Raw genomic sequence first — 21,278 nt, forward strand, 5'->3', positions numbered from 1 at the left:
TCCAACCCCCTGCATGGGCAGGGACACCTCCCACCAGCCCAGGTTGCTCCAAGCCCCATCCAACCTGCCCTTCAACACTGCCAGGGATGGGGCAGCCACAGCTTCCCTGGGCAGCCTGGGCCTCTCACCACCCTCACAGGGAAGAATTTCCTCCTCATGTCTCACCTCAATCTCTCCTCTTCCAGTTTTGATCCATTCCCCTTCATCCCATCCCTCCCTGCCCTTGTCCCAAGCCCCTCCCCAGCTTTCCTGGAGCCCCTTCAGGCCCTGGCAGGTGCTCTAAGGTCTCCCTGGAGCCTTCTCTTCTCCAGGCTGAACACCCCAACTCCCTCAGCCTGGCTCCAGAGCAGAGCTGCTCCAGCTCTCAGGTTATTTTTGTTTGACAACATTCCAACAGGTCCACATCCTTCTTATGTTGGGGACTCCAGAGCTGGACACAGAACGCCAGCTGAGGTCTCACCAGGGCAGAATCACCTCTCTCCATCTGCTGGCCACACTTCTTTTGATGCAGCCCAGGATGTCCTTGCCCTTCTGGGCTGCAACTGCATGTTGGTGGCTCATGTCCAGCTTTTGATCCACTGGTACCCCCAGGTCTTTTTCCACAGGGCTGCTCTTTAGCAGGTCTTCCTCCAGCCTGTGTTCATACCTCTGGTTGCCCCTGCCCAGGTGCAGGACCCTGCACTTGGCCTTGTTGAACCTCATGAGGTTCCCCTGGGCCCACTCCTCCAGCTTGTCCAGGTCCCTCTGGATGGCATCCAGTCCCTCTGGCACATCAGCTGCACCACCCAGCTTGGTGCCATCAGCAAACTTGCTGAGGGGGCTCTGGGTGCCACCGTTCCTCTGGGATCTGGGGAATTCTCGAGGACAACACCCCAGGGCAGCCCCCCAGCAAGGGCCACACACCCAGAGAAGGAGCCACTCCAGGGTGAAACTCAAGAACCAGGTTCTTCATCAGCCAGGACCGACGTCCAGAAACACATCCAGGAATAAACGTCCCGAAATTCCAGAGGAAAAAGAGTCAGAGCTCAAAGGAGTTCGAGGGAATCACACGGGCAAAGCCAAACCCAGGAGCTGGGAGCTCCCACAATTCCTCCTCAGCATTCCCTGTTTGCTTTCCAGCTTTGCTCCTCTCCTCCAGACCAACCTCACCCACCTTCCCCAGTTAAAATAAACCAAATCGAATTAGAATTAAACAATAAAGGAGAATTCAACTTAAAAAAGGACCCCACCCAACCCCACCAGCCATTTGGGGGCTTTTTCCTTCCTTAAGGCTTCAGACATCCCATTCCTAGGAATTCCAGGCAAGGAACAACTCCCAGAGCTGGAATTTGAGGAGAAGCTGCAAGAAGGAGGGTCCAACATGTTGGGTACTTGCTCCAATGAAGGGGTTTCCTTCCTGCCTTCTCCAGCCTTCTGCCCATATCCCACTTTTTCCCCCCCCCCTCCCCCCGCTCTGGATGAGGCACAAGAAGGAAAAGGGTAGAAATGATGGGATAAAATAGTCATCATTTAATCACAATCATGAATAGTCATGATGATCCCAAGAATCGCCCCCACGGGAGGTCATGGCAGGACCACACCAAGCACGTGAGGGGGGGGTTCCTCCCAAACCTGGGCACCCTCCCCACCACCCCTCCCAGCTTCATCCCTTGGGAATGTGGCATTTCCCACTGCGGAAATGGGATGGGATGGGAGGGCTGGGAATTGCTGGTGGCTTTGGTGGAACACCCAGAATGATGAGGAGGCTCTGGTGGCTGCAGATGGAGGGAGGGGATGTCCCCACTCCCACCCGTCCCACAGCACCTGCTGGGGAGGGGGCTGGAAAGGCCCCCCCCTTTTCTCCCAGTATTAAAAATAAAGGGCTGATCTGGTTTAAAACTAATAAAAATATAAAGCATTCAAGTGACAATTGTCCTGGCCCAGGGCAAAGGGTGACAACACACCCATGGGGCAGTGCTGGAGCTCTCAAGCTCCATCAGGGCCTTCAAGGATGAACCAGGGGGGTCCAGCTTTGAGGGGGGAGGGGGTGTCCACACCCCCACCCCTCCCTTAGCCAGCAGGGAGTTTTGCAACCCCGATTGGAGGGTGTTTTGGTTTGGTTTTTGTTGCAGGGCCCAGCATTTTGGGAAGCTGCAAAGGCAGGGATGCTCCTCAGCATCATCTGGGAAGGGTTTGGGGGGAAAGGAAGGGTGGGTACCCCCAGGTTGGTGCCAAACTGCATTTAGCAGCAGCGTGTGGAATTCCTGGGGTGGGTTGGAGGGGGGGGGGGGGGTGTGATTTATGTGCAGGGGTTTATCTGCATGTTTGGAAGCCAGAGGTGACTTTCTCCAGCACCTCTCTGGCTTGATGCCCAGGTCTAGAGGTTCCTTCCACCCGGTGGCACAGGAGAAATGACCCCTTGGCCTTTTTTTAGGGCAAAATCCAGCTTTTCTGGAGGGGAAATTTGGCAGTTCCCACCTTTCCTCTCTCCCCAACCTTAACCCTTGGCTGTTGGGTGCAAGTTTCACCTTCTCCCTGCTCTCTGGAACACCGAGCTCTGCCCAGAGCTGAGGGTTCATTCCTCAGCTTGGCCCTTTTTTTCTTCTTCTTCTTCCTCCTCCTTCCAAATTTCTCAAGAATTTAGGAGCGTGGGGGGAAAAAAAAACCAACAGTCATTCTAAAAAAAAATAAAATAAAGGAGCCCAGGCAGCCTTTGCTCCAAAGGGGAAAAAAAAATCCACCCCCCACCTTCCCTGCACCACAAGGTGAGAAGAAACCTCCAGGCCCTGGATTGAACAGAACCAAGATCTTTATTGATCTCACTGTAACAGCAACCACTGGTGAGAGCTTTTCTCCTCCCAAACACCTGCTTGAAGAGAGTAACCAAAAAAAAAAAAAAACACCACCCGACCCAAACCCAACCCCCAAATCTTGGTCTCTTTACCCTGACCAGCAGAGAGGAGCTGCCACGGGCAGGCCAGGCCCTCCTGCTCTGCTCTTCAGCCACCAACCTGGCTCTAAAATATCAAGAGAACCAGGGGGGAAATAAAAACAAATCCACTGGGATGGGGAAGGGAGAAAAAAAAGGAGGTTGGGAAAAGGGGACGTTTAGAAAAAACAGCCCCCCAAAAAATTAAAAATCATAAAAAAGAGGGAATAAAAAAAGAAGTGGTTTCCCTCCAGCTCCTGTCCATAAGTTTCTCTTCTTGTCTTGGCTTTTTTGGCTCGGAGCAACAGGGTCCCTGCATCCACAAAGGATGTCCTCACCTCCTGCCATCCAAGGAGCTCTGAGACCTCCTTGAGGGGGGGCTGGGAGGGTCTCAGCTTTAAGGAAAATATATTCATTTCTATATAACGTATATATTTGTGTGTCTCACCACCAGCCACACGCACGGACATGTTTTCTACTTGCACTCACTCACTCATGCCCCTCCAAGGCTGGGTCACCTCCCCACCCAGAGCTGCCCATGGGAGAGACAATCCCATTCCCTTGGGTTTTGGTGGGATTTGGCTTCACACCTTCATCCTACACCCCTCCCCCTAAAAGAAAAATAAAACTATGAATAAAAAGTGGGGGGGGTAGGTGGAAGAGAGGAGCTCCCAAGCAGCCACCACACCGAACACACCATCGAGCAAATAAGTTACGGGGTGGAAAGTGCACAAAGCCTGCAGCAGGGATTGGAGCCTTCCCTGGGATGCAGAGCCACCATCCCAGCAGGCCATGGGTTCCCTGGGGTGAGGGATGGATGGATGGATGGATGGATGGATGGATGGATGGATGGATGGATGGAGCAGGCACTCAGGTGGAGGGGTGCTGAGAAAACGGCACTTGAGAAGGTTGCGAAGCTGTTGACGGCTCCCAACAGGCAGTAGAAGATAATAAGAGGGGGTTTGGGGGGTGGGACAGGACCCTGACACAGCGTCCCCCTTCCCCGGGCACCTAGTGTGTGTGTGTGTGTGTCCCCAGATCACACTGAGAGAGAGGAGGGTAAACCCAATCCCATCTCCAGGGGGTTTCAGGGTGGCCGTGACCTGCCGGGCAAGCGCACGGTGCTCCCGGCCACCACAGCCCTGCAGCCCTCCCTGGGAACCTGGGAATTCCTGAGACATCCAAGGGCCTGGAGGGATTTTGCTCCTGTTAGGATTCACATTTTTTTATCAAGGGGGAGGGGGGGCAGGAAAGAGGAAGATTTAAAAACAACAGCTTTGTCCCGGCCAGAGAAGCGAGGGCCCGGTTGCAGTACCAGGGATGGAAGTGAAATCTGAGGCTGGTTGGTTGGTTCCTGTGGCCCGTGGCAACGTCACCCTGAGTCCTTGGGGACACAGCCCCTGATCCCGAAGGGATCCAGGTAGGAGAGAGAGGTTGGGCACCCGGAGCACCGAAGGGAAGGGGGCTGCCCAACCTTGTCCTCTGCTGGATGCCAGCAGGGCCCTGGGAGGGGTGTGTGGGGGGGGGAACCCTAAAACCTCCCACCCCTGGGGTTGAGGAGCGATGCTCTTCCCCTTTTCCAAACTTCCTGGGAGAAGTTTGGAGCAAAGGGGCAGCTCCGGATGGTCACGGGAGGTTTGGGATAACAGGAGGATGGGGGGGGGTGTTGTGGTTGGTTGGTTTGGTTTTGGGTTGGTTTTTTTTTTGGGGGGGAGGGGGGTGTGACGAGGCAGCAGAAGAGGCAAAGGGAGGTTTTAAAAGGAAGCCCAGTTGGAGACCGGGCTGTTGGCAGAGAGAGGAGGAAGAGGGAAGGATCCAGAAGGGATTTTTCCAGCCAGCACACAGCGGGATCGGCCACCCCAGCCGGGGGGGTGGGCTCCCCCGGGAAGGAAGGTTGGGGAGGGGGGACAGCACCAGGGACCTGCCACCACCCCCTCCACCTCGCCGGGCTGGATCCCGCCGAGCCGAGCGGGACGTGCAGAGGGGCTGGGAAGTTGCTGCCTCTCCCATGGTTCCCGCTCAAATATCCATCTGGAACTGAGCCTCGTCCCCTGGGGAGCAGCAAAAAGGGGGGGGGGGGGGGGGGGGCGGGAAAGGAGCGTTAATCCCGGGGAAATCCCAGCTCCCATCCCCTCCCTCCCAGGGCGGGGTGTTTCTTACCCACGGATGGCTTCGTCTCGGCGTGGTTCAGGCTGTTGGAGTCCCCCCTGGGCTCCTCGGTGGCCGAGCCAGGGCTGGTGACCCCGGGAATGTCGGGGAGGTGACAAGGCGGGGTCTGGGCCATGGGGGAATTGCGACGATCCAGCAGGAACCTGCGGTCGTAGATGATCCGGGTGCCTGGGAAAAATCAGGAGAAGCAGGGGGGAGGGTGAGGAGAGGATCCACTTTAGCAGAGCAGGAGTTTCCCGGCAGGAAAAGCCAAGGAGAGACGTGGAGTGGGGGGGGGGGGGGGGTACAGGCTGATAATTCGGTGCCACAGGAACATCCCCGCGACCCCCCCCCCCCCAAGCAAGGGGTGTGTGTGTGTGTGTGTGCGTGTCCCGGAACCCGGAGCTGAGCCCCGGCCAACTCATGGCAGGGTTGGGAATAACAACCCCGGCCACGTCGGGCCCCCGAAACGTCCCCTCGGGGGGAACCAGGGATGCTCGGACTCCGGGACCAGCCCCGAAGGGTGGGTACCGAGACCCCCCCCCAGCCCCCCCGCCCCCCGGCGGGTGCGGGAAGGAGGGACCAGCTCTACCTCCCCAAAACAACCCCACTACACCCCGCCCCGACCTTCGAGGGGCAGACGCGGCACTTCCACGCCCAACAGCGGCGACAAAGGCGACAGGACGCGACATCCAAGGGAGAGGGGGGATGTTGGGGGGGGGGTGGGAGCCGCGGAAACGCTCCCCGTGGCCGCTCCCGCCCCGTCGGGCCCTACCTCTCCCACAAGAGCTTTTTTTTTTTTGGTTTGGTTTGTTTTGTTTCGGGGCTCACCTCCCGGGGTGGTAGAGAAGAGGGTCCCGCCGGGGGTGGTGCAATAATCCGGGGGGAGCTGCGCGGCGTCGCTGAGGGTGACGGTGCGGGTGGGGATGGCCCGGCTCTGGCTGGGCTGGCGGCCACCGGAGGACGACATGGCTATTGTCCCCGCGGAGGCGGTGCGGGGGCGGGCAGCACCGCCCCAAGGCCCGGCCCCCCCCCCGGATCCGCCCCCCCGGGACCCGCAGCCGCTCCCACCCCCCCCCCAAGTTTGATCCCGCACCGGGATTCGAACCCGCCACCCCAGCCGCCAGCAGGGGGCAGCCGCGGGGCCGGGAGGGGCTGCCCGCGCCCTCCCACGTGGTCTAGCGGTGAGGATTCCTGGCTTTCACCCAGGCGGCCCGGGTTCGACTCCCGGCGTGGGAAGGAGGGTTTTGTTTCAAGGGGGGGGGGGGGGGGGTGGGGTAGGTCCCACCTTCTGGCCAAGCGTTTTGGCTGAAGGGAGGCGGTCGGGGAAGGGGATAAGCTGAGGGGAGCGGTCAGGAGAAGGGATGCGTCGCCGTGCCCCAAATGCTGCAACCTGGAAAGGGGGGAATTCTGCACCCCGAGGGTTCCCGGGAAACCTGGGAAAACGGGATGTATCCCCACATCCCAGGCTAGAAAAAGGGGGTGCATCCTCACATCCCAAATCAGAAGAAGGGGATGCATCCTCACATCTCAAACCAGAAGAAAGAAGTACATCCCCACATCCCAAACCAGAAGAAGGAACTGTATCCCCACATCCCCAGTGTGCTGACCCAAAAAGCTGGGAATCCCACACCCCAAGGGCTACACCAGATGGCCAGGAAAGGGCTCATCACCACATCCCAAAGTACCAACCCAGAAGGTTGGGAATCCTGTGCCTTGAAGGCCACTGAAGATAAATGGGAAAGGGGATGTATCTCCATATCCCAAACCAGGAAAGTGGATGCATCCCCATATCCCACACTAGAAAAGGGGACACATCCCTGTATCCCAAAATACCAGCCCAGAAAGTTGGGAATCTCACACCCCAAGGGCTACAGCACCCCTAGATCACCAGGAGAAGGAATGCATTGCTATATCCCTTCCATATCCCAAAACACCAACCTGGAAATTGGGGGACACCATAGCCTGAGAGCCACTCCAGCCTCAAGATCACTGGGAAAGGGGATGCACCCCCATATCCCAAAGAAAAAAAGCTGGGAATTTCCTACCCTGAGGTCCGTGCCAGCCCCAGGCTCCCTCCTTCCCTCCCTCCCTCCCCTGGGAATGCTGATCCCAGGGGTTATTTTTAGCATCCCTCTCCCGAGAGGCCGGAGCGGCGGGTTTCTCCCTCCAGCCCTGGATCCCACCAGTCCAAGCAGATTCCCAGCGGGACCAGGCACCCTCATGCAGAGGAGGATGGGGGAGGCAGTGGCCAGGGTGGCCAGGAAGGTGAACCACACGGTGGAGAACAAAACAGATTCCCTGGGTAAGCTCCAGCTCCCGCCCGGAGAAGGATCAGGTATCCGGGAGTGGGGATATTTTTGTGGCTGTGGTCTAAAAAAAAGCTGTTGGTCCCAGCTCTGGGTGCTGCTCCCACACCCCCAGGGAAGAGAAAAGCCACCCCAAAGGGCTCTCAGCCCTCCCAGAATTGGAGTGGGATCCCATCATCCCATGGGATGTGCCCCAGGGATAGTTTTCCCTTGCTAGGGATGGCAGGAGCGTGCCCAGGGAAAGCCCTGCTCCATCCTCACCAGCAGTGGAGGAGACAATCCTGCACTGCTCAACCTTCTCCAGGGGTTTAGGGACACAGGGAAGGGCAATTCCTGAAGTTGGGATGTTATTAGACATGGGCTAAAGGGGTTGGCAGCCTAGAGGTCAATGCAGCGTGACTTGGGGTTGAAGGCACCTGAGGTGGAACCAGCTTAGCCTGGCTGGCCTGAGGCTTGGGGAGGGGATTGGCCCCCTGTGCTGGGCACTGGGGAGGGGGGCACCTCAAGTCCCAGGATCAGTTTTGGGCCCCTCAGGACAAGGAGGACATGGAGGGGCTGGAACGTGTCCAGAGAAGGAGCTGGAGCACAAGTCCTATGAGGAGCAGCTGGGGGAGTCCAGCCTGGAGAAGAGGAGGCTGAGGGGAGACCTGCTGGCTCTGCAACTGCCTGAGAGGAGGTTGGAGCCAGGGGGAACAGGCTCTTCTCCCAAGGAAGACATGATAGGACAAGAGGAAATGCCCTCCAGTTATTCCAGGGGAGGTTTAGGTTGGATATCAGGAAGAATTTCTTCCCTACAAGGGTCATCAGACCCTGGCCCAGGCTGCGGTGGGGTCACCAGCCCTGGAGGTGTTTGAAAGATGGTGCTGAGGGACACAGTTTAGCATCAGACTCAGAAGAGCTGGGTTAATGGTTAGGCTCGATCTCCAAGGTCTTCTTCCAACCAGAAGAATTCTCCAACTCCAAGGACCCCCACCATGGGGAGGAGCTGCACCCATGGGTGGCAGCACCCAGCTGGGCAAACCGGGCACTGAGGGGTGGAAAACAAGACAGCAAACATTGCTCCATCCCAGCCAGGGTGGGTTGCAAGGTGCCTTGGGTCTCTCTGTGGGCAGATCTGGCCAACTGCAAGCTGATGACCTTCCCTGTGGGCATCTACAAAGCCATGAGGAGCGTCACCGAGGGGATCCACCACATCTCCCTGGCAAACAACGAGCTCAAGTCCCTCACCAGCCGATTCGTCACCACCTTCAGCCAGCTGAGAGGTAAGGGCCAGCCCCAGCACTTCCCAACAGCCACTTCCCAACCCCCAGCACCTAGGAAAGAGCCCTGGAGAGTGTCTCCACCACCCTTTTTGCTCCTCTGCACTTACACCTCACGCCAAGCATGAGCTCTGCCCCTCAACAAGCCATTTTTTCCTTACCTTTTCTAGCCCTTTGCAAGAAGAGGACACTGGTTTTGCTCTCCTCCACCCCTTCCCACCTCCAGCCAGCCTGAGGGGCAGCCAGACTGCTGCAGGGTCACTCATCACCCTCCAGCTCCCTCCAAGGATGGGGCTGGGGATGGCAGAGGGTGGGAATGGCAGCCTGGACGTGACAGTGGGTGGCAGGGATGGAGCACTGCAGGCTGCAGAAGGTCTGCTGGTGGCCCCAGGGCAGGTTGGATGGGGCTTAGAGCAACCTAGGCTGGTGGGAGGTGTCCCTGCCCATGCAGGGGGGTTGGAACTGGATGATCTTGAAGGTCCCTTCCAACGCAAACCATTCCAGGATCCAGAGCATCCAGCACTGTGGGGTCTGCACTGGGGCTTCTGCCTGCAGCACCATCCAGGGCTCTGGTAGCTTTTAAAAGCCCATCTATTTTCCTCATCTCACATCCTGCACAAGTGTCGAGGTGGTGGGTGCCAGGAGAAGCTTCCTGGGTTGTGCTGGAGCTGGAACATCACCCTTGAAAACACCCCTGACACTGGAGCAAAGCAGCAGGTTGAACAAAGAAATCAATTTTCATTTACTGGACAGCACAGGGAACTGAAAGGGGGGGGGAAGTCTTGTTTCCCAGCAAGGGCTTTGAAGAAATCACTCAGGTGATGAAGATACCAGGCCTCAGCAGGGTGCCAGGGTCACCCAGGGGCTGGGAACAGCCTGAATAAGGCAGGACCTATAAATACCAGGTATGAGCAGGGGCAGCTTGTGTGGGTTATTTATAGAGCAGCAAACCCTGGGGCACCCAAGAAGGACAGAGGGATTTGGGTGCCTGTTCCCATGGCTAAACAGCCTCTCCTGCAGGAGCTCATTTCTGGGGAAGGGGGGAGGGGAAAAAAAAAAAAAAGCACCACAGGGGTTTCAACTCCAGAGACTAGATATCTTTTTTTTTGCATATAAATGCATCTCTTCCACCATAGCTCGGGCACGGGGAGATGGAAAACCAGCCTCAAGCTGTGCCAAGCACCCAGCAAGGTGGGAACTGCACTGGCTTCAGGAAGAAAGATGGCTTGTTTCCACAGCCCCTGCTTGCTGGAGTTTCATGAGGGAAGCCTGAGGAAGCCAGGAATTGTATCAGCCCTAAAAGCAGGATCTGCAGCAGGATAAAGGATCACGGCAAATCGTGGAGATGAGCAAAATAATAGCAATAATAATAATGATCCCTTTTTGGGGGGGGCTTTGGAATCTCACTGCTAGACCTGGCGGCCCGTGGGGGACAGAGGCAGTACATTCAGTTATGGATTAATGACTTTTCACATCTTTTCTCCTCCCTTTCCCACTCTCTTTCCCAAACTGGTAGAGCTCAACTTAGCAGGCAACTACCTGCACCGCCTGCCCCAGGAGCTCACCTCCCTCCTGCACCTCCGGGCCATCAACCTCTCCAGGAACAGATTCCGATGTTTCCCAGAGCCTCTGGCTGCTGTCACCAGCCTGGAGACCATCGACCTGGAAGAGAATGAGATCACAGGTGAGGAGAAGCTTCCCTGGCTGGCTGGAAGGATGAACATCACCTCAGGGACCAACCGCGTCCCTAGGCGGGGAGGGAGGGATGGTGGCTGGAAGTTTGGCTCCAGGTGCAGCATCCTGAGGGATTTGCTTCCTGAGCCAGCAAAAAGAGCACGAATTTGGCAAGGGGAGAGGCAGCCTGGGTGCAGGGGAAAGGTTAATTAGGCAGAGCCTCCTTAGCTGCTTGCTTTGGCTGAGGTTTTGAGCTGCCTCCTGGGGTGAGGCTGTTGAAGGCGCCAAGGTGGTGGGGGGGGGGGGGGGGAAGGAAAATCAAGGCCAATTCAAGCTGCTCCACTCCTCATGCTGGGAATCCAGCTCACACAGGCAGCTCCAGCTGGGACTCCAAATCACCAGATCTAACCCCCCCCCAAAAAAAAAAAAATCCAGACCTGACTTCAGAACCCAGCCCTAAGGATGCTGGGCTGTTTGCTGCCAGGCAAAGCCAGGGCACAAGCCCACCTGGACATTTCCCAAAGCAAAGAGCAGCTGTAATCCCTACAAAATTCCCCTCAAAACCAGCCAAGTTAAAGGAAATGGGAAGAGCTGCTCATCCCCCCACCCTGAAGGCAGAGGAAAAACTTTCATGTGCAAAGCTGGAGCCTTTGGAGTCCCTAAAAGCTGAGCAAAAGGGGCAGCAGCTGCACATCCATAAAAGGGGATTTATTTAGGAGCCAACTTTCAAAAGTGCCCAGGCTGGAGCATCCCAGATCCCCAGGGAAAGGAATATCAAGTCCACTCCATTTTGCTGTTTCACCTGGGATGGTTTCAGCTGCTCCTGGGGAAGCAACAGCTTTATTAACAGCATCAGCTTCTCCCTGGCCTTGCCTGTACGAGATATTAACTGTTGCTCCCAGGAGAGCCAGCAGAAAACGTGGCTTTTCCTCACCCACTTTCATTCCCTCCATCACTTTCCCAGCCTCACTGACCAGCTTCCCAGCAGGAAGGTGGAAGCTGAGCTCTCCAAGTTTCTCATTACCTTCCCGTTTTGTGCAAGCAGGCTGCTGCAGGAAGGGAATACAGCTTTTCCTTGCATTTTTTTTCTTCCCCTTCCCCTGCCTAAATGCAGGGAGGAAAGGATGTATCAAGGGTTGCATCCAGTTGGGTTCATCCTCAGGGAAGAGGGGAGGTAAAAAAACCCAACTGCCAGGCTTGGCCACCTCACAGCAGCAGACTCAGGAAGAATAATCACCTGCTAGAAAGGAACAAGTTCAAGTCAAAAACGTTTCAGGGCTGTATCTTGTCCGTGAAAGGCAAGATTTCCATGTTTTGGAGATGAGCAGGATGCTGCCTGGCTGGAGATTCATCTAGTTGATGCATGTTCTGGGAAGTGAAGAGGGAGAGATAAGAAAGGCAGGGTTATTACAGCCAATTTTTGGGCAAGGAAATGAAAGTTCAGGTCATTGCATCACTCTCAGGAACCCACCCCAAAACCTCCTTCACACAACAGCCTCCCCCCAAACCAGACCATCCCAAGAGCCACAGCACCCCAAGTCCTTCAGCTCCAAGGAAAAGCATCTCCTCCCCAGCTTCACCTCCTGGGAGGATGGTGAAACCTCCTGGATTGCCTTCAGGGCTGAGCTTGCAAGGACCAAGCTCCTCAGGAAGCCTGCAGCTGGGCTGTGAGATGAGCCTTGGTGCCAGTTATCTGCACATTCATTTTCCCTTTTAATATGCTAATACAGATTTATATATTATTTATGAGCTTGTTTTTTATAAAGGCTCTTTCCCTCCCCTGCTAGCCTGGCACAGGAGAAGAAGGAGAGTTAAGGAGAGCCCACCAGCTTGAATTTCACTGGCACAAGTGCTGTTTTTCCTTAAGAGCCAAACAGAATTTGAGCCCTTCACCCTCATGGCACCCCAGGAGAGCTGAGGCCAGGCTGGAGGAGATGCCACCTTCCCCTTCTCACCCACCACAGCTGGCTGAGCACCCCATTTTAGGGTCTCACCAGGCCTCCCCATCTTTGAAGAAGCTCCTGAGGTACCTGGAAGCTCATCCAGGTGCTGCTCTCCCAACACCTCCTGCCCCCCCTCCAGCCAGCCCAGCATGGTGAAGGAGCCACCCTAGCACTTCAGAAGCTGCCTTTTGCTGCCTTTTATAGTTGAGGAGCCAGGTTACACCCCTGAGCCCAATAACGAGGGGAGGACCCTGCTCCAGATCACAAAACCCAATCAGGATGCTCCACAGGTGGGAGATGGAGCTTGGGGGTGGATTGGGGCTCCCTCCAAGCAGCAGGGAGGTTTGTGGGTGGTCTGGTTTGGGGTGGGTTTTTTTTTGGTGCTGCAGCAGCTGTGTCCAATTCCCTGTCCATCCCTGCCCTCCCAGGGGTGCTGGAGGAGCTGGTGGAGCTGCAAAGCTGATGCAAAAAAAGCACTTGTTGAAAAGGGGGCTGAGTCACCTGGTATTGAACTGGAGATGGGAGGTGATGTTTCCCAGCCAAAGGGAAACAGGAGTGAAAGGAGATGAAATAATGCCTGCCTGGAGTCTGTGGGCTCTGAAAAGAAACATTTAGTGCCATGAACTGCCCCTTTCACACTCAATAAGCTCTTAAACCTGGAAGGTAATTCTGTATATACTAACAGCAGAGCTTTTAACTCTTTCCCTGCTAATTAGAGTGATAACCAGTGCCCGTTGGGGAGTTTTTTTGCTGCTTGAAGCTTCAGCTTTTCTTCCCCTTCTTCCTTGATGAGTAGTTGAACATGTTGAGACAGCAAGGGGGATGCTGGAGACCACTACCAAGTCACTCTTAGTTTGGGATAATGGCATGGAAAAGAAGTCTTCAGTAATAGCCAGCGAGTGGGTTTCCATCCATATCATGGAATGGTTTGGGTTGGAAGGAACCTTCAAAATCATCTGGTTCCGACCCCCCCTGCATGGGCAGGGACACCTCCCACCAGCCCAGGTTGCTCCAAGCCCCATCCAACCTGCCCTTCAACACTTCCAGGGATAGGGCAAGGCTTGGAGGAGCTGGTGGCCACCAATGGATGTGGGTCATGCTGAAATGTGAGCAGGGAGCAGCTCGGCTGAGCTGAGCAGGGTCCTTCTGCTGCCAGTTTGCAGCCCTGCGTGTTGGTGAGACCCTGGGGGCTCTTGGCGCTCATCCCCCAGCTCCTGAGCAGCCCTCTCATAACCTCAGGTGCCAGCAGAAAACCCTTTCACCTGGAGGAGCTAAGGTTTCCACTGCCTTATGACCACGTTCTGAGCTGAGAAAGTGACTTTGAAAAAGCCTCTTTCCTCCCCACCGCCACTTTTTTTCTTGCTGAACTGGTGAAGTCAGCATGAATAACGAGGCCCTTATCCACTGGGGAGCCAGCAAGTGATGTTCTGGGTTCCTTACAGAGGAGCTGGTGGCTCCCATGGCAGGACCACATGGCTCTAAGGGTGCACTGAACACCCTGCATGTCCCTTCGTGCTGGGGTGAGTCCCTGCTCCTCCCCTCGAATTCAGCTGCACCCACCCTGGGCCAGGCTTACACCCTAAAAAACACTTCCCCCAACACCCTAAACTTAACAAAGTGGGGGTTCAGCCCTCTGCATCACCTTCAAAAGACCATCCAGCAGGAAGATTTCTCCAAAAACCTTCTCTTTTGGGCATCCAGGGGGGGAAAAAATATGCTCAAATAATACAGGGGACCAGGAGTGAACAAATCCATCCTGAAGAGAAGGTATAAAAGATCCCTCTGATGAGGGATGAGCTGCTCATATGTGCCAGAAAAGGGCACTGCTCTCTGAAGGAGAAAGGGAAAAGCCACCAAGTGGGGGTTTTTCCAGCACAAAATAAGTTTCAAGGCTTCAAAATCACATCATCACCCAGCCCAGCTTTAATTACAGCCCCAGGATTTTGCTCCTAGTACTGGCAGGAGAAATTGGAGCTGGGGATAGAAAAGGCTTTTGTTCTGTTGGTGGCCAAAGGAAATGGAAATGGTTCTTGGGAAACTGGGCCAGGTGGGTTTTTCAAGCCCCAAATACTAGGATTTGTGACCAAAAAGCTCAATCTATCCTCTTGTAATGGTCTTAATGGTTAGGTTATTGCACAGGCCTCATGCCTCTGCTCTCAGTGGAGTCAGGTGGGACCTGCAGGTGAAGTCACCCAACACTTTCTAAAGGGAAACCCCCCCAAATGAGTGGAAATGACAAGCCAGGAGGGTGCAGGGCAACGACCAAGAGCCATCCTGCAGCCTGTCCAACACGGCCAAAGAGCACGTGCTTTCCCTTTAGCCTGGTAGGGCCTCCTGGGCATTGCAACACTGGGAAGCAAACAAGGGAATAAACCTTGGAAGGTCCCTTTCCCACCCCAGGAGGTGGGTTGTTTGGGGGGGGGGGGGGGGGTTTAAGGCCCGGGAGAACTGGAGAGCAATTTGTTGCTGGGAATTCCCTGGGAACAGGCACTGGGATGGATGCCCACCCCCGGGGTGCTGTCTCTTTGCAGAGGTGCCAGCAGAGCAGCTGGCCTCCATGGCATCTCTGAGGAGCCTCAACCTGAGGGCCAACCCTGTGGGCCCTGATCTGAGGCTGCTGGTCAAGCCCCTCGTCCCCTTCGACCTGCTGCTGTCACCAGAGGAGCCCCTCCATGAAGCCTGAGAAGGTTTTGGGGTGCCTGGCCAGGTCTCCCCAGGGACAACTACCTGCAGGAGCGGTTTGGCTGAGGACAGTCCCTGCTATCTGGTCCTTTTGTCCTTCATCAAAAGCAAGGGGGCTCCTCCAGGAAGGGATGGGTGGCTCTGCTAAGCACCCAAGCCAGGGCATCTCCTGCTTTGGGTTTTGGGGATGCACACGGTTTGGGGGAAAAATTGGGGCAGCTGGATGTTCAGCTCCATCCCTCCCACTTGGCTGCTGCTGAGGAGCAGCCAAGGCTGGGATGGTGGAGGACACCCCTGTGGTTCTCCTCCCTGGAATTGCTGACCTGGTGATGTGCCAAGTGCCTGATTAAACGTTTTCCTGCTCCACAGGAGTTTTTGTCTCTGCTTCCATTTTTCAATCATCAGCCTTCTCCTCAAAGAAGCCCCTTTGCACATCCCAGTGGCCACTTGCTGCAGCTCGGGCTGAAGCCTCCAGCTGGATTCTGCCCAGACCTGAGCCATACCTGCCTAGATTTTTCCAGAGGGGGGTTATTTTTTTTCTCCCAGGGAAATGGTTGGTTCATTTTCACTACGGAAATCCAAGCACCCCAGTTCCAGCAGGTCCCCATGGGTGTCCCCAGAAGCCTGCACCCACCTCTTGGGTGCTGTGGGGCTTCAAGACATGCTGCCTCCTCTCCCAGGAAGAAATGGGCTGTGGGATTTGGGACAGAGAGTGGCTCCTGGGGTGGCAGGGAAGCCACTGTCACCAGGCTGGTGTCTCTTGGCAGCTGGGGGCCCACAAAAAAAACCCAGACAACCCCAAACCTCAGGGAGAAATCACAGCCCTCATCTCAAACCTAGATGTTTAAGCATCTCCCGGGTTGTTCCTCTGTGTGTTTAAGGGACAAACGCTTCCCAGAGGTGTGGACTGCCTGGGGGCAACCAGGAATGCTTAATCCTGGAATTCTGTGACTTGCCAAAGGCAAACTTGGGTGGGTGACCGTGGTGAGAGGGGGTTGGGGGATGTTGGCAATGATGGAGGAGCCGGAGCAGAGAAGCTTTGGGCCAGGAGCAGCATCCCAAAGGATCCTGCTGCCTTTTCCCACTGTGTTTTACACATGGTGGGGACGTGAGGGGTCCTCCCCACTCCTGCGGGGGCCCCCCACATGTGTGTGTGTGTCCCCATCCAGGGACAGGCAGGAGCACTGCCTGGGGACACCAGAGGAGAGACGCTGGGGGGGACACCCACAGACCCCCACCCTCTTTCCTTGCCTCCCCCGGGCTGTGTCGTCCCTCCCCCCCCCTACCCCCGGCAGTGCCTCAGACGCAGGGTGGGGGGTGGGCAGGGGTGTGTGGGGGTGCGTGGTACCCCGGTATCCATGGCGACAGGAGGCTGTCCCCCCGCCCTCCCTCCCCTCTCCGCTGCAGCCAACGAGCAGCCGCAACCGGCACCGCGACAGCACCGGCCCCGCGCTCCCGGTACCGGGGCTCAGTGCGGGGTGGGGGGGGGGGGACCGGGGGAGGGACAGGGGACACCCCCTCTTCACCCCCCCCCCCGACATCACCAGCGGTGGCGGACACCCCCTCTGCCCACATGACAGCGATGCAGCCCGCAGAGCCCGGCCAAGGCGGAGGAGGTGAGTACCAACACCTGATTTCTTGTCTTTTGTCCCCCCAAAAAAGGGTGGCCAGACATTCCCTAAGGTGCTTTCCCGCGCGGGGGGGGGGCTGGGGGGGTTGGCCCATCACCCCCCGTCCCCACGTCCAAGCTCTCAGCATCCCCCTTCTTTCCCTTCCCTCATCTCCCAGCTCGCTTCCCAAGCCCGCTGCAATTCCCTCATCCCGCTCCTCATCCCCCCCAAGAGGAGCAGCCCAAAGAGATGAAAGTCCAGCAAAGTTTTGGGCTTCCTATCACTGCTTTGGGGCAACCTCACGACAACCTTTGCCATCACTTCTGCTACAGAAGCCCACCCGTGCAAGGTGCCCCTGATACCGGAGCATCTTGTCGTCGTTCCCCCCCCCCCCCCCCCCCCCCCCCCACTCCCTGCTTCCCTCTCCTCTTCTCCCACATCCACAAATGACTCCGGAGCTTTTCCAAAGCTCGGCTGGAAACACGTTGGACAAATTCAGGAAGCTGGGCGAGGAAAAAACATCATGATGGCAAGAGAAACACCGACACGGGGGGTGGGTAGGAATGCGGGGGGGACACACACGCAACACTAGAACCGCCCACCAGGCAGAGCTGAGCCTGAAATCCAACCCAAAAAAAGCCTTTTTCTGCCTTAAAACTGCAGCCAGGGTTTTGCTGGGACCCTGCACGTCCCTGCCTGCGTAAGACAGGGAACCCCCAGGGTGGAGGGGGGTGGGGGGGTGGGTGCTGCACAGACCTGAAAGCACAAACCCAAGGTGGGGGGTGGCAGGAGCAGCAGGACACCCGGGAACAGGGATGCTCCCTGGGCAGGGACACGGTTCCCGCACGGCCGGAACGTTGCGGTGTCAGGACCGTGGGTGTTTTTTTCCTTCCTTGCATCATCTCCAAGAACATTCCATAAGAAGAGGGTGTCCCCAGGGCTGCTCTAGCTCCTCATCCAAGGAATTCTATCCGTAACAACGGTATCAAGCCACAAGGGTGTCAAACCCTCATGGGATCGAGCGAGAAGGGCGTCGAAGCGAGAAGGGCGTCGAAGAATAACGATCAATAATAATATAAAATAATGATGATCTAAAAGGATCAGAAATGATAATGGTTGAAGATAATCATGGCCTAAAAGAATGATATACATTACTACTGTTACAGAGTAATAATGGTCTAAAATGATAATGATGTAAAACAGTAATTCAGCTGAGGTGCTGCAGTACCCGTGTAACCCAAGGAGAAGGAGACTTGTTAGGGCCCTGAGATGTTCCCAGCAGGACACGTCCCACCCAGGTTGGACACTGGTATGAGTATGACAAAACCCACCTCCAAGGGCATTGAGGAATGAAGGGGGATAATCACTTTATCCTCTCCCAGCTTCTTTTTCCTGCCTTCCCTTCTCCAGGCCCTTCCAACGGCACCTGGCCCAACTCCACCACAAGCCAGAGCCACCTCCTGAGGGAGAACTTCACCTTCTCAGCATACTACCAGCACTCCTCCCCCGTAGCTGCCATGTTCATCCTGGCCTACACCTTCATCTTCCTCATGTGCATGGTTGGAAACTGCCTGGTGTGCTTCATCGTGGTGAAGAACCGCCAGATGCGGACGGTCACCAACATGTTCATCCTCAACCTGGCCATCAGCGACCTGCTGGTGGGCATCTTCTGCATGCCCACCACTTTGGTGGACAACCTCATCACAGGTGGGCAGGGCAGCCCAGGGGAGAGATGCAAGGGTAGGGGGAAGAGAAGGTGGTGGGGAACATCACCCCACCTCCTGCCACCCACACACAAAGCCAAGTTGTGTGTGCTTTCTTGCTGCGAGGAGCACAGGTGGTGTCCCCTCAACTAACATCTGGTGAAAGGTGTCATTTCATTTAGACCTACCCCTTTAGGGGGCAAACCCCCTTTTTTTTGTTTGTTTATTTTTTTGAGGTTTTGGACATTTTTTGGCCAAATAAGTAGGACCTTAATGCTGCATTTACATACTGATTCCAAGTTCAGCAATCCTTTGAGGAGCAGCAATGATAAAACCCTTCTTCTTGCATCCATCTCCCCCACCCTGGCTCTGCTCTGCCCGTTGTCCTTCCAAAGATAAAGCATCAGCACAGCTCCTGGAACGTAGCTGGGCCAGGGGCAGAGTCTGTATTTATTCATTTATTATGGGGTGTGATTTATTTAATCACCAACATCTTGGGGTCAAGAAACAAGAACAAAGCTCTTCTGATGCAGGATCCCAAGGTCCACCCCCTGATAACAGCCCAAGCCCTGCAATGAGGGTAAGAGAAATGACAACCATGTCGTTCCTTGAGTTTCTAAGAAGCGTAATAGGCATCTTTTTTTACCAATCTGGGGGGTTTTGGGGATGGTTAAAGGCCACCTCTGTATCAGCCAAAAATGCAGCAGCTCCTGAGGAGCAGGATTTAGCATCCCACAGCTTCAACAGGGTGGGTGGGTCATCTAGAGGGAGCTGCTGATCATAGAATCATGGCATCATGAAGGTTGGAAGGCACCTCAAAGACCATCCAGCTGCAACCCCCCTGCCATGAGCAGGGAACCACTAGACCAGGTTGAACAAATCCTCATCCAACCTGGCCTTAAAAACCTCCAGGGATGGGGCATCAACAACCTCCCTGGGCAACCCATCCCAGTTCCTCACCACCCTGAGAGTGAAGAATTTCTACCTAATATCTCATCTCCTCTCTCTCAGTTTAAAACCATCACCCCTGGTCCTATCACCATCTTCTCTGAGGGAACCAGCCCAGCACACTCCAACCTCCATGGTGTCCCCTTGCAGGTTGGCCCTTTGACAATGCCATGTGCAAAATGAGTGGCCTGGTGCAGGGCATGTCCGTCTCCGCCTCCGTTTTCACGCTGGTGGCCATCGCCGTGGAGAGGTATGTTGGCCTGGGGGCGTGGGGACACGGGGGATGAGCCACCCCCCAGCGTGTTCAGGTCTCCTGTGCAGTTTCCACCACCAGAAAGCTCCTGGGGACAGCAGGAGTATGCCCCAGCTCTCCAAGAGAATCACAAAGCTGCCCACGCAGCATCCCAACAAGGTGTCCTTCCTCGCCTTGGCCTGAAAACACCAAAGCTGGAGAGATCCCAACCTTTCTCTGACATCAAAAGCCATATACAAAGAGCAACCCACCTTCCCTTCCCACCCCTGGGTCCTGCCCACCCTCCTTCCCCAGGGATGTGCCACCACCATCTGCCCTTCTCCAGGTTTCGCTGCATCGTGCACCCCTTCCGGCAGAAGCTGACCCTGAGGAAAGCCCTGGTGACCATCGCCATCATCTGGGTGCTGGCCCTGCTCATCATGTGCCCTGCTGCCATCACCCTGACGGTCACCAGGGAGGAGCACCACTTCATGCTGGACACCTACAACAACTCCTACCCTCTCTACTCCTGTTGGGAGGCCTGGCCCGAGACAGGGATGAGGAGGATCTACACCACCGTCCTCTTCTCCCACATCTACGTGGGCCCCCTCGCCCTCATCGTCGTCATGTACGCCCGCATCGCCTTCAAGCTCTTCAAGTCAGCAGCGCCAGCCCGAGACCAAGAGGAACCAGAGGGAAGGAGGGTCTCCCGGAGGAAGGCCAAGGTCATCAACATGCTCATCATCGTCGCCCTCTTCTTCACCCTCTCCTGGCTGCCCCTCTGGACGCTGATGCTGCTGACAGACTACGGGCAGCTGAGCGAGGCCCAGCTCCGCCTGGTCACCGTCTACGTCTTCCCCTTCGCCCACTGGTTGGCCTTCTTCAACAGCAGCGCCAACCCCATCATCTACGGCTACTTCAATGAGAACTTCCGACGGGGCTTCCAGGAGGCCTTCCGGGCCCCTTTCTGCTCGCCCCACTGCCGCCGTGGGCCCTACACCCCCAGGACCCACAGCCACGGGATCTTCTTCAGCGCCCGCAACCGCGTCTCCACCCGGGCGCGGGCCAGCGACTCACCGCCTGCCTCCGAGTCGGGGCCGTCGGCGGCACGTCGCACCGGTGTCCCCGCCTGGGACGGCTGAGCAGCCGTGGCCACCGGGCACCCCCGGACCGAGGGCTCGTGGGGTGGGGAGTGGGGGATTCACCAGGCTGTGGTCACAGAAATAAAGGCACATCCTGCTGACGCCACGGCCCTGCCTCGGTTCCTCTGCTCCCCCCCAGCAGGGCTGTCCTGGATGATGTCCTGGCCACCAGCCCCCCGCCCGGTGCCCTGCCAGAACCCCTTTCACCTGTCCCAACCAGGGCACAGGGTAACTCCACCATGCCACACCACGCTAGCATGGCCATGCTGGACCATGCCATGCTGTGCTGGACCATGCCATGCCATGCTGCTGTGGCCACCCTGGGCCAAGCCACACCGTGCTGGACCACCCCACGCCATGCCATCATGGCCATGCTGGACCAAGACGGCCCCACACTACTATGGCCATGCTGGACCACCCTACACCACACTATAAAGCCCATGCTGGATCCAGGCCACACCATGCTGGACCTGGCCATGCTGGATCCAGGCCACACTGTGCTGGACCACACCATGCCATGCTGGACCACCCCACATTGTGCTGGACCACCCCACACTGTGCTGGACCATCCCATGCTGTGCTGGACCATGCCATGCCATGCTGGACCACCCCACGCTGTGCTGGACCATCCCATGCTGTGCTGGACCATGCCATGCCATGCTGGACCACCCCACGCTGTGCTGGACCATCCCATGCTGTGCTGGACCATGCCATGCCATG

At 56.5% G+C, this 21,278-nt stretch overlaps 3 protein-coding genes and 1 non-coding gene across 4 annotated transcripts; 3 read left to right on the forward strand and 1 right to left on the reverse strand.

Annotated features, from left to right (window-relative positions):
- Positions 1–2,770: 2,770 nt before the first annotated feature.
- On the reverse strand, positions 2,771–6,050 carry EIF4EBP2 (eukaryotic translation initiation factor 4E binding protein 2). The gene is made up of 3 exons (XM_051618113.1): positions 5,888–6,050; positions 5,069–5,245; positions 2,771–4,959 (listed from the first exon to the last, which is right to left on the reverse strand). The coding sequence occupies exons 1-3, from the start codon at positions 6,024–6,026 to the stop codon at positions 4,928–4,930; spliced, it is 348 nt and encodes a 115-aa protein (XP_051474073.1). The 5' UTR covers positions 6,027–6,050; the 3' UTR covers positions 2,771–4,927.
- A 173-nt stretch (positions 6,051–6,223) lies between these two features.
- Positions 6,224–6,295, forward strand: TRNAE-UUC (transfer RNA glutamic acid (anticodon UUC)). The gene has a single exon. It is a non-coding gene; the product is annotated as a tRNA-Glu (tRNA).
- Positions 6,296–7,177: 882 nt separating this feature from the next.
- Positions 7,178–15,294, forward strand: LRRC20 (leucine rich repeat containing 20). Its single transcript, XM_051618104.1, has 4 exons — positions 7,178–7,361; positions 8,478–8,627; positions 10,141–10,308; positions 14,773–15,294. The coding sequence occupies exons 1-4, from the start codon at positions 7,280–7,282 to the stop codon at positions 14,922–14,924; spliced, it is 552 nt and encodes a 183-aa protein (XP_051474064.1). The 5' UTR covers positions 7,178–7,279; the 3' UTR covers positions 14,925–15,294.
- A 1,160-nt stretch (positions 15,295–16,454) lies between these two features.
- Positions 16,455–20,558, forward strand: NPFFR1 (neuropeptide FF receptor 1). Its single transcript, XM_051618118.1, has 4 exons — positions 16,455–16,539; positions 17,944–18,240; positions 19,335–19,434; positions 19,763–20,558. Exons 1-4 carry the CDS (start codon positions 16,497–16,499, stop codon positions 20,556–20,558), a joined length of 1,236 nt encoding a protein of 411 aa, XP_051474078.1. The 5' UTR covers positions 16,455–16,496.
- The last annotated feature ends 720 nt before the right edge of the window (positions 20,559–21,278 follow it).

This window comes from Apus apus, chromosome 4 (assembly GCF_020740795.1).
Source record: "Apus apus isolate bApuApu2 chromosome 4, bApuApu2.pri.cur, whole genome shotgun sequence".
NCBI lineage: Eukaryota > Metazoa > Chordata > Aves > Apodiformes > Apodidae > Apus > Apus apus.

Bases quoted from the DNA above. Each gene is read 5' to 3' on its own strand.
- LRRC20 (XM_051618104.1), top strand. From the start codon at position 7,280: ATGCAGAGGAGGATGGGGGAGGCAGTGGCCAGGGTGGCCAGGAAGGTG. The intron at 7,362-8,477 runs GTAAGCTCCAGC...CTCTGTGGGCAG, and splicing joins GAACAAAACAGATTCCCTGG to ATCTGGCCAACTGCAAGCTG. The intron at 10,309-14,772 runs GTGAGGAGAAGC...GTCTCTTTGCAG, and splicing joins GGAAGAGAATGAGATCACAG to AGGTGCCAGCAGAGCAGCTG.
- EIF4EBP2 (XM_051618113.1), bottom strand. From the start codon at position 6,026: ATGTCGTCCTCCGGTGGCCGCCAGCCCAGCCAGAGCCGGGCCATCCCC. The intron at 5,246-5,887 runs GTGAGCCCCGAA...GATTTTTCCCAG, and splicing joins CTTCTCTACCACCCCGGGAG to GCACCCGGATCATCTACGAC. The intron at 4,960-5,068 runs GTAAGAAACACC...GCTGCTCCCCAG, and splicing joins CGAGACGAAGCCATCCGTGG to GGGACGAGGCTCAGTTCCAG.
- NPFFR1 (XM_051618118.1), top strand. From the start codon at position 16,497: ATGACAGCGATGCAGCCCGCAGAGCCCGGCCAAGGCGGAGGAG. The intron at 16,540-17,943 runs GTGAGTACCAAC...TCCCTTCTCCAG, and splicing joins GCCCGGCCAAGGCGGAGGAG to GCCCTTCCAACGGCACCTGG. The intron at 18,241-19,334 runs GTGGGCAGGGCA...GTCCCCTTGCAG, and splicing joins GGTGGACAACCTCATCACAG to GTTGGCCCTTTGACAATGCC.